The 12,432-nt window shown below is 38.0% G+C and overlaps 1 protein-coding gene across 3 annotated transcripts in view; it reads right to left on the minus strand.

Annotated features, from left to right (window-relative positions):
* Nucleotides 1-12,432, minus strand: part of BRINP3 (BMP/retinoic acid inducible neural specific 3) — a 167,012-nt gene that overhangs the window by 80,434 nt on the left and 74,146 nt on the right. For 2 of the 3 annotated variants that reach the window (XM_036453621.2, XM_036453622.2), the window contains exon 3: nt 5,752-5,942. The exons of the other annotated variant lie outside the window; for it this stretch is intronic. In XM_036453621.2, the coding sequence (XP_036309514.1) occupies nt 5,752-5,942 (191 nt within the window). The remainder of the gene's footprint in view (nt 1-5,751; nt 5,943-12,432) is intronic. 3 annotated transcript variants of the gene reach the window in all.

The following is a 12,432-nucleotide window of genomic DNA, read 5'->3' on the forward strand; positions in this document are numbered from 1 at the left end:
ATTAGCCTTGGTATCAGAGAGGAAAGTGCTGAGCTCAGGGGAAGGCATGCAAACAGGATAGGCCATGATCCAGGACAAGTCTTGAGAATCGTGGCAATGCTACAGCCATGGTTTTGCTTTTCTCCTCTCTCAGGAAGACAGCATGGTCCAAAGAGGAGGCACCAGAAAGGATCAAAAGGAACCCAGGTCAAAATTGATAACACCGGGAACACACAGTGCCTCTTATAGTTACAATCCACAGAGATTTTGTTAAAATATATTTTTATTGATTTCAGAGAGGAAGGGAGAGGGAGGGAGATAGAAACTGCGATGATGAGAGAGAATCATCAATCTGCTGCCTCCTGGGCATGTGCCCTTGACTGGAATTGAACTGTGATCTCCTGGTTTATAGGTCGACGCTCAACCACATAGCCACACCAGTGGTTCAATCACTGGGGCCATAGAGATTTTTAAAATTGCAACAAAGCCAAGTCTTATAGGTGGGCTGTATCTTATTGTATCATTACTACTAACCTTGGGTTTGTCTACTGAACTATGATGTTTACCATTCCACCCAGGGGGAAATAAAAAAGTGTGCTTATGGCTGATGTCTTCCAGGTCATTCTCTTTCCTTCCACTGGAAGATCTCCCTGTGAATATCTGTTTTGCTTTTGTGCGAGTTTTGCTTATAAAGAACGGCTATTTGAGTAGAGATCCGTCATCCAGAAATAACCATTGCAAACGTAGCTTAAATCTAATTGTAGGTTTTCCTTTCAATGTGTCCTTTTAGTTTAAAAATGTTATTCTATTTTCAGTAGAGACAGATCTGATTATCCCATGAACTGAAAGCCGTGGGTTATTTTGGGTATTGCTGTCCTTTTTGAAATTATATTTCAGCTCCCACCATGTTTGTTTTCCTTTTGCAACTGATGACCATCCATTTTTGGCCTAATATGTTAAAAGCCACTCGTCCCGATAATGTCTATCTTTCTACTAAGATAATGTTATAGGAAATAAGACTGTTTTAAAAGCAAGCAGACATAATGGGGGTGGGGGGACAATCTTAGAAAAATAGGCTTCTGACAAGAAGCAGAACCAAATATATAAAGATGCTAGGAAACAGACATGTTGGCTTAACACCAATTGGCATCTGCAAAGTACCGCAGGAAGGGGATAGCAGGCCGTATGCAGCTTTGAGAAAGAAGCATCATATGTTTTGCACAACACTCTGAAGGAAAACTGACCTCATGACTATTAATAGGAATCTCCCAAATGCATCTGAAATGTTTCTAAACAAAATTGCCCACCACACCATATTCCTCTCTATGGAACAATAACATTTGGGGAGGGGGAGGAAGGGAGGAATTGGAAATAAATAATTCCAAGGGAAGATGAAATGAATCCACCCTAAGTGAAATGTAATTAAGTTACTTCTATTTTGGAGCTGTTTACCAACAAGGCTATAGTGAGCGTTTCTGTTGTGTGTGGTTAGCAGATTCCTTCTCTTCTTCTGGTGAGATGAATTCTCAGAAGGGGAATTTCTGGAACACTCCGGAGCACTCTACGTTTGTAGAGAAAGTCTAATCAGGGCTCCTCAAGCGTAATGTGCATATAAATCACCTGAAGGCCTTGCTATCGTGTGGATTCTGATTCATGAACCCGAGATGGAATCGGAGATTCTGCATTTGTAACCAGCTCCAAGGTGATCCTGGTATGGGGAAACATGGGCCACGCTGGAGTAATGAGGCACTAAATCACAGCACCATTTATTACCAGTTCCAACGTCTGTCTTTATCAGTGACTTGCGTGTCCCTTTAAGGGAGGTCTTGGGTGTTTCAACCGTTAAAGGTAACTCAGCTCATAACTTGTCAAAGGAGCAGGCAGGAGATTTATCTACCTTAGCAGAGGTCTATGAAGAAGAATAAAAAAAATATAGTCAACTTTATACTATTCTAAACTGAACATGTATCTTTGACTTAGTGTCCAGGACTCTAATGACTAAGATCAATAGACATAACCATTTGAACCTCATTTCCTTCATTATCTTATTATTATTTACATAAGTAGTTTAAAGTCCTTTTAGTCAATAACTGATTGACAATTAAAAGTTAGTGAAGAGTATTGCTTTAATTTCAAACTTTTCATTTTGTTTACCAGAGAAACATGAGAGATAAAGATGAGAGACTGAACAAGAGAGCAAGATAGATAGAAAGAGAGAGGGGGGTGGGGGGAACCAATATAATTAATCTTAAGTAGTATGAGTAAATACTTAGTTATATATATATATATATATATATATATATATATATATATATATATATATACCGTGTTTCCCCGAAAATAAGACATCTTCCAAAAATAAGACCTAGTGCATGGAAAGATAAGACATCCCCTGAAAATAAGACCTAGCACAACTTTGGGAGAAAAAAATTAATATAAGACACTGTCTTATTTTTGGGGAAACAGGGTATTGATCGATTTTGGAAAGGAAGAGAGAGGGAGAGAGATAGAAATATCAATGATGAAAGAGTAACATTGATCGGGTGCCTCTTGCATGCCCCCTACTGGGGATGGAGCCCCCAACCCAGGCATGTGCCCTGACTGGGAATTGAACCTTGACTTCCTGGTTTATAGGTCAACACTCAACCACTGAGCCACACAGGCCAAGCTAAATACTTAGTTTTAAACACCAGTCTTTTTTGCTCCTTTAATAATTCCATGGGATAAGAAGCTTCTGAAATTATTTCTTTTCCTTTCAGTTCTTTTCTTTAAACAGAATATGCATCCTCATGGAGGAAATAGTGTCATGCATTTTTCAATAGGTCTTCATATTTGCTTAAGAAATACATTACATATATTGTTGACAGATTTGCTTCCTTAATTAGGTTAAATCTAAACTAAAATAAAGGAAATGTGTACTTCCTAACAAGAGACCAAGTGAAAATGGGAAAGACAGCCATTAGTCGATGTGGAAAGAAGGTGGTATGTGACACGGAATGAAAATCTGTGGATATTTTATACAGAATGTAATTCACACAGACATAAGTGAGAATTGGGTATTTCTGAAATTAAATGAGAACATTTACATTTCTTATACTTCTCTGTAATGCAATAAAATAGAAAATAATCTAATTGCTATTCAAACCCTGTGGCATCTTATGGGGAGAGATAGAGAGAGAGAAACACTGATGTGAGAGAGACACATTGATTGGTTGGATTGCCTGTCTTCAGCATGAGCCCCTCCCAGGGCCAGATATTTAGTCCTCAACCTGAGCGTGTGCCCTGACCTTAATCAAACCAGGGACCTTTTTCTTTGTTGTATGTCTATATTAAGTACCCAGATATACTTTTATTTCTGTATGTGTCATATATTTATCATCATGAAATTTATTATAACAACAGGCATGAAATATATCTCTTAGCTAGGAATCAATAAATCCCAAGAGTGCGATCTTTTTCAAGATTGATCCTGCAAATTGAGGAGCTTATTTTAGATATTTAAGCAGAGATAGCGTTTAGATATCATTGTAAGAAGAGAAGCAGCTGAATTTCTATATTGATAAATGGCCTGGAAGCTATAAGATGAAATAAATGGAGAATACGATATATATATATATATATATATATATATATATATATATATATATATATATATATATATTGAAGAAGGCTTCCTGTAATTTATTTACCCCTATAGGAAAGTAATTCAATCGTTGGCTTTTATCTATCATAAAATACCCCATCCATGGCTTCAAATTTGCTATCCAAAAGTTTTATGTCTAAGTCAATAATAAGATGTCCTAAATTACTTTATATTTATTCATATTTTTATTTCTTTCCTTTTTCAATACTCTAATACTGATTGTGACTATTCTACACTCAACTTTTTTTAAAACATATTTGTATCTAGTTGAAAATCTTGTTGCTCAGGCAATCCCTAGTTATAAAAATAAATGGCTGTTTAAAAATGTGTGCTATACACATGACATTCGTGGTGTGTTACCCTGGAGTCGTTTCCTAGTGCTAGTTAATAAAGAAGAGTGAGAGAGAATTAACTGAAGTTATATACCATCAATCTGAGGTTTTTTTTAAAAAAAAAATATGGAGTAATACAATTTCATGCCCAGTCAGGTAAAACATACAAAGATAAAAACATACTTACAGCAACAAGAAAGCTTTCATGTAATTACAACAGCAATCATTCTAAAATTGCCTGAAATCAACCTAGTACACCTGTTAATTGCAAATAGCTTATATCCTTGAGCCACTTTAATAATTTCATATATTTTAGCTAAATTATTGACATCACACAACTGACACCTGAGGAGAAATCTAACTGACAGTGAGGGGAGAGAAAGAACTCCAACAGAGAATACTAGGAACACTAAATCACTGGGGACTCAGAGATTGGAAGGTGAGTGAGGGTGGGAATTCCACCCAACCCCTTTATAAAAGGACTGAGCAAGACTTTGTAAGTAACAAAGCACAGCAATTCTGAGATCGCCTCTTGTGATCCTGGGAAGAGTCAACCTGAAGAAGTGATTTAATCTCACAGGAAACCTACCAAACCAAAACTAATCTTAAACCCAACATGTGGAATCTATAATGCCAAGGCAACAAAACAAATCAAAAAGTCACCAGGATTTTGCAGCTAAACAAATAAATGTCCATGAGAATCCTCCACTATTTGATCTCTCTATGTTCGCTCTGTCCCTTCCTTTCTTATTTGGGGAATATATTTTATGCCCTGACATTCTTCTGAGTGCCTATACTGCTGATAGTGCAGGGAAGCCTTATATAATATGTGTTTTTTGTTTGTTTGTTTTTGTTTTATTAATCCTCACTCTAGGGTATTTTTCTGTTGATTTTTAGAGAGAGTAGAAGAGAGAGGGAAAGACAGAGAGAAATATCCACGTGAGAGAAACACATTGATTGGTTGCCTCCTTCATGCACTCTGCCCAACCAGGGTCCCGGGCTGGAGAAAAGCCTGCAGCTGAGGTACATGCCCTTGACCAAAATTGAACCCAGGGCCCTTCAGTCCACAGGCTGACACTCTATCCACTGAGCCAAACCATCCAGGGCTATATATGTTTTGAAACCACTGGATTTTTTTTTTTTTTAAATGAGACCTATGTTAATAATATTCTTCTGTTACTTCAGCTTTTATTGCATCAATAATAACTGATATTATTAAACCCAATAGACTCAGAATCTGTTTCCATAATTATTAGGATACTAGTGGCCTGTTGCAGGAAGATTCCTGCAATAGGGCTTCCTGCTAAGATCACCACCCTGCCTGCTTCCCTCCCTTCTCCCCTACCCTGCTTGCTTGCTTTTCTGGCTCCTTTCTGCAGCACTTGGCTTCTTTCTCTGCTGTCTTCAGCCTTTGCTTGGGCCCTGATTTGCAAATCAACTGCCATCTTGGTTGGGTTAATTTGCATACTCACCCTGATTGGCTGGTGGGCATGGCTTGTGGGCATAGCAGAGGTATGATCAATTTGCATGTTTCTCCTTTACTAGGTAGGATTTTATAACTTTCTGGCTGTCAGCACTATTACAATATCACTAACATAAACTAAGCCATACTCATCTACCTTGTCAACTCCACACAAGGCCTTTAGGAAAACTCCTTGAATGTGCTGAGTAAGTTAACCAATGGATTCTAGAATTATTCAAATGGCAGCTCTCTGGATTCATCAACACTTTTCCTGGATCCATACAGGTTTACACAGAAGCACACACATGGGCACAAGTATTTTCAAAGAGTCGTACCTCCCAGCGTAGCAGAGAGCAAGAAATGGGTCCCATATTTCTTGATAAGGTTTTCTGTGATTTGCTGAAGGGTAGGCCGGCGTCCCAACAGTCTGATGTTACGGAAGAACTCAGGGGCAAGAGGCAGAGGGGAGCCGAGGAAATTTCTTCTCTCAACTGCCAGGTTATTTACTTTCCAGCGGCCAAACTCCCTGAAAAGCAAATTTATTTATTTTTATTTATAAACACATAATCTAGCTGAAGCTTTTCATTTGTCAAGTTCACCTGCTAGGTTAAGCTGGGGTCTCTACATTCCTTACAGCACTCCTTACTTATAATACTATGTCTCAGGTTATGAGTAAGAGAAGCAATATTTATCCATTTAGTATTTAATTGGAGTACATATTCTAAAACCAGTCATGGAGAGGAAAAAAATAAGCCACTTAAACAGTTCTCACTGATTCCCCACCACCCCCAAGCTGCAAAATAAAATAAAAATAATTTCACTATGCATAGAATTTGAATGTGAAGTTGTTAAAAAGGAAAAAGTAATTTTTTTTTTCATTTTCTAAGGGAAGTTGAAAAAAGAGAATGAATTTATTTTCATCATTCTAATGATTCCTTGGTCTATTCACATTAGAGTTAAAATGTAAAAACTCAAGGATATTCTGAAGCTGAAGAAGAATGTTAAAAACCTGATCAAATGAGAAACTGTTCTTGTTTGTTTGGTGGCTTTTTGTGGTTTTTCCCCCCCAATAATTATTGTGGATAACATAATTTAAAACCCAAATTCAACTTGAGTAGCAATTTCTCAAACTGCAGAATGACTTTTAAGGGATGTGCCAATTTTTTTAAAAAAATGGCAGGGTCTATTATTATCAGAAATCTTGCTAATAATATAGATGAGTGTAGGAAAACCTCTAACCTCAAGGGCTCAGAAATGATACTAAGCGAGATAAAATGGGGTGAATTCCTTGCAATTCAGATACTCTAAAATATTTTTATGTGTATCTAGCCAACGTTGCTCAATGATTGAGCATCAACCTATGAACCAGGAGGTCACTGTTCTATTCCTGGTCAGAGCACATGCCCGGGTTGTGGGCTCGATCTCCATTAGGGGGCGTGCAGGAGGCAGCCAAACAATGATTCTCTCTCATCATTGATACTTCTATATCTCTCTCACATTGATACTTCTATAACTCTCTCACATCCCTAGTGGGGAGTGTGCAGGAGGCAGCTGATGGATGTTTGTCTCTCATCAATGTTTCTAACTCTCTATCCCTCTCTCTTTTTCTCTGAAATCAATCAAAATATATTTTTTAAAAATTTAAAAAGAAGAAATCTTTTCATGTAAAGCTATCAAGATTAGAGGGTTATTAGATAGTTTATTCAATTACTTTCTAGCAAGATAATCATTCCAGCACATAATAACTGAGGCAGAGCACTTTGACCTTGGGGTAATGTGAGAATCAAGAAGGACCCAAGGACTGTGCAGACATTGCAATCTTGGGGTGCAAATCTTTTATTTCCTGAAGATTCTGATTCACGTGAGTTGCAGCTAGACCAGGCACTCATTATGTTTTGGGGGAAAGAAAGCAGAGGGGTGCTGAGTTTAAAACACGATGCAGGGTGTGGTTATCATGAGGAGAGAGCATTTTCCTAGCATCCGGGGGACCCCCTGCAGCAGACGCATTATGCTGATGGTAAATAAGAGCACTATTGTATCCAAATAATGCTACCTGAAGCTCTCACGGAACATAAATGCCTCCCCATCATAGCGCTGGCCATCTCAGACGAAATAGGCACCATCATTAGAGTTTAATGCAACTTGGCCCTTTCAGAGGCGCTGCCGTTCTGTACAGCACACAAATGGGCCGTAACCAGCTCAGCCAGAACATTACTTGGAAAATGTTTTTGTTGGCACCGAGGAGCCTTTATTAGTTGATTAGGGTTGTGTGTTTGCTGCTCAAAATGCTGACCTGCGGGCGTCTGCTCTCCTGTGTGTCCACGTAATGTGTGCTTTCCTACCACAGTAGGTGTTCTCATTTATCCTGACCCCGCTCCTTTCAAAGCCTGAGAAACAAGAATGATACCAACACATTCTCATTCAATAATTCTTATGTCATTGCCACACTGCTGTTGAGCTATTTAAATATATATACATACATATATATATATATATATATATATATATATATATATATATATATGTATAAAATTGATTTTTTACAGAGAGAAAGAGAGAGGGATAGAGAGTTAGAAACATTGATGAGAGACAAACATCCATCAGCTGCCTCCTGCACACTCCCCACTAGGGATGTGCCCGCAACCAAGGTACATGCCCTTGACTGGAATCAAACCTGGGAACCTTCAGTTTGCAAGCCGATGCTCTATCCACTGAGCCAAAACAGTCAGGGCTGTTGAGCTATATTTTATTAGTATTTAAGTTCTATGTAAATACGTAAATGTATTTAAAATATACTCACTACTATGATTTCTTTGAAATGACACATGTAGAGTTGGTCCCCCCAAATACAGAAGCTATGACTGTTGATATTTGGTATTTTGGACTCAATAGCAAAGGAAAAGCAATAAAAATTAGATGATGTACAATAGTACGGCCAGTGTGGCTCAGTGGTTGAGAGTCAACCTATGAACCAGGAGTTCATGGTTCAATTCCCGGTCAGGGCAAATGCCCAGGTTGTTGGATCGATCCCCAGTGTGGGGCATGCAGGAGGCAGCTGATCAATGATTCTCTCTCATCATTTATGTTTCTATCTCTCTTTCCCTCTCCCTTTTCTCTGAAATCAATATAAATATATATTTTTAATAGTTGGCTGATGTAGTAGCTCAAATATCTTTATTTGTTCATTTACACCAAATAAAGTGCTTTGTCTAAGCCCTAAGGACTGTTATTACATTACCTTCCACAGTACTACACTGGTTGGTTTATAATTTCAATTCTATCAATATTCATTGAAATTTGCAGGCACTACAGCATATTAAACCAAATGTAACACCCGAGCACTAATCCACTGCTAACAAACCCAGCATAAAAATCATAAACGGACTCACTAATCTTCAGTGGCAAATACCCTTCTAATTATATCTGTAAAATCATACCCATCTTAAGAAACGCCTCTAATAATCAATATTCCGGCTCCCTGATTGTGTTATGTGTAACGACTTGATGCAAAATTAGCTCCTTTGGCCAAAACTGGTTTGGCTCAGTGGATAGAGCATCAGCTTGTGGACTGAAAGGTCCCAGGTTCAATTCCGGTCAAGGACATGTACCTTGGTTGCAGGCACATCCCTGGTGGCGGGTGTGCAGGAGGTAGCTGGTCAATGTTTCTCTCTCATTGATGTTTCTAGCTCTCTGTCCCTCTTTCTCTCCCTTCCTCAGTGTAAAAAATCAATAGCTCCTTTGACGTCCTTTTGGGATAGCTCCCGCCTCTCACAAGCAATGCCCTCTTCCATTTGGAGCAGAAAAGGGAAAAGTTCCCAACCACCTGGAGGTCAGGGTCCTGAAGCCAGTGCTGCTGAAGCAGCTGAATGCACCAGTTGGCAGGCCACACCAGCCACTGTCTTTCGTGGCCTGACTGGAGACAGTGATGCCACATTTTTTATCACTTCCAGTCCTGGCGGGGGATTTCAAGCTTGGAAGGTCTTTGGGACAAGGCTGGTAATTTTGCAGCATAGATCTATGCACATAAAGCACAATGGTGAACAAGAGCTATGTACAATGTTCACATGCAGAATTTCTGGGAAGCTCCATTGATGACTGGGGTCTTTGGAAGGAGCTCTCAGAATCTGAGGAGATGAGATGACTCAGATTAGCATGTTGGCACCAAACAGCCCCTCCCTGGAGAGCAGCAAGAATGCCTTGTAGCTATTTTGTAGCTATTGGCTTCTTTTAAAAAGTTGATTTCAGAGCGATAGGGAGAGGGAAAAAGAGAGAGAATCATGGATTGGCTGCCTCCTGCACACCTTCTCCTGGGGTTCAAGCCTGCAACTGGGCATGTGCCCTGACCAAGAATTGAACCCCAATTTCCTGGTTGTAAATTGATGCTCAATCAGTGAGCCACACCATCCAATCCAGGCACTATGTTATCTGGACTACAGCATGAAATAAAATAAAATGAAATGATGGAGGGATTAGAGATAATTTTTTTGAAAATTGGTCTAATAGCCCTAACCGGTTTGGCTCAGTGGATAGAGTGTTGGCCTGTGGACATAAGGGTCCCAGGTTTGATTCTGGACAAGGGCATGTGCCTTGGTTATGGACACATCCCCAGTAGGGGGTGTGCAGAAGGCAGTTGATCTATGTTTCTCTCTCATTGATGTTTCTAACTCTCTATCCCTCTCCCTTCATCTCTGTAAAAAAATCAATAAAATATATATATTTTTTAAAAGATAAAGAATGGTCTGGTGTGGCTAGTGATATATCCTTCTAGATCCTAAAGTATTTTTAGGTCGATGGAATGGCTGAAAGTTATTTAATTTTATCTTACATCATGTTAAATCATATTCTGTAGTATAACAGATAGTGTCTTATTTAAATTTTTATAAAAATACTGCAGAATTCAATTATCATGGTCACTGCCATTATCCCCAAAGGTAATTAATTTAATATTATATAAAGGTGCCACATGTTTGTATGATCACAGATATAAATAATATAGTAATTCATATTATCCATGTTTGAATTAAACCACTTGTTTGAGCAGATGCTAGCAAAAGTGTTGATGTAAAAATATGCATGCATGTTATCAATGTATGACCTTGTATGTTGAAGAGAGAGGGGAGTTATATAACAAGAAAACTCATTTCCTTCTAAATTTTGGAAGTACAGTTTAACATCTGTTAGCACTTATCACAATTGCTCATCAATCACATACATATAATTATACAAATTTGGTAATTATTGATCAGCATAGAGAAGACACACTGAGCTAAAATGAAATACCCACTCTGGGTCTCTCCATAAAAAATAAAAAAATAAAAAAATAAATAAACAAATATAAGGTTTCCATTTTTCACATTTCTAATTTAAAAAGCAATTCTTTTTCTTGGTTAGTAAGTGGAAAATATTTCAATATTTTGAGGGAGGTAATGCTAGTTTTTCAAAAAGACAGTGGGCATGTTTTCATATGTCTCTTGGCCTTCTTTCTGTCTTCTTTCAAAAAGTATCTATTTACGTTTATTTCCCATTTTTTGATTGGGTTGTTTATCTTCCTTTTGTTCAGTTGTATGAGTTCCCTGTAAATGTTGGAGATTAATCCCTTATTGGTGATAACATTGGCAAATATGTTCTCCCATGTAGTGGGCTTTCTTGTTGTTTTGTTGATGGTTTCTTTTGCCATAGCTAAGATTTAGAAACAGCCTAAGTGCCCATCAGTAGATTAAAAACTATGGTACCTCTACACAATGGAATGCTATGTTATGGTAAACAAAAAAGGAGTTCTTACCATTTGCAATAGCATGGATGAAACGGGAGAGCTAAGTGAAATAAGCCAGTCAGAGAAAGATAAATATCACATGATCTCACTCATTTATGGAATATAACGAACAACATAAATTGATGAACAAAAACAGATCCAGAGACAGAGAAGGTCAATCAGACCTTCAAACCTCAGAGGGAAGGTAGGGGAGGGTGGAGGTAAGGGGGAGAGTTCAACCAAAGGACTTATTTGCATACATATAAGCCTAAACAATGGACACACACAACAGGGGGTGAAGGCATGAGTGGGGGTGGAGGGTAATGGGGAGGAGAAGAACACATATGTAATACCTTAATGAATAAATAATTTTTAAAAAGACAATGGGTTTAGGAGTCAGATATCTGAAGTCTCAAATCCCATCCTCACCAATTCAATTCACAAAATTCAGAGCTCTATGAATGTTAGCAAGGCGATGACATATGTAAAAATACTTCTGGATGAATATACTGTTTAGCTGTGTTTTATAATGCATGGATTTGAAAGGCATATACATTTAAAATGTTAAAATCCAAAATTAATCATCATATCACCATCCAAGAAGGTGAGCAATTCCAAGCCATGATCTTATGGAGAAAGGAACAATACTCTCATAATTAGACACCATATTTCAATTTTCCAAATCTGAGCATTAGAAGCAGATGGAAGTTAACTTTTTGTTAAATTTAATAGTGGGATCATGCCAAGAAGATCCCCAGAGAATAATTAAATTAATTGTTTGGCTTTTTAAAAATTGAATTTATTGGCAACACCGGTTAATGAAATTATATAGGTTTCAGGTACAGTACTCTATAACACATTTGTATATTATATTGTGTGTTCACCACCTCAAGCATAGTCTCCTTTAATCACCATTCATCCCCCTTTACTCTCTTAACCTACCCCCTACCCCTTTCCCTTCGGGAACCACCATGCTTTTGTCTGTGTCTATGAGTTGTTTTTATTTATTTTTTGCTTAATTCCATCACCCTTTTCACCAAGCCCTGAAACCCCCACTCTGATAGCTGTCAGTCTGTCCTCTGTATTTATGAGTCTATTTCTATTTTGCTTGTTAGTTTATTTGGTTCGTTAGATCCCACATATGAGGGAAATCATATAGTACTTGTAGAAATGTTAGTATTTGTGTGGCCACATAAACATGTTAAATGGTGTAATGACTCTTCTGGTGAGATTTTAATTATAAGCTTTGATAAGACAGAAATAT

The sequence above is a fragment of the Pipistrellus kuhlii genome, unplaced genomic scaffold (genome assembly GCF_014108245.1).
Source record: "Pipistrellus kuhlii isolate mPipKuh1 unplaced genomic scaffold, mPipKuh1.p scaffold_m20_p_25, whole genome shotgun sequence".
Taxonomy (NCBI): Eukaryota; Metazoa; Chordata; class Mammalia; order Chiroptera; family Vespertilionidae; genus Pipistrellus; species Pipistrellus kuhlii.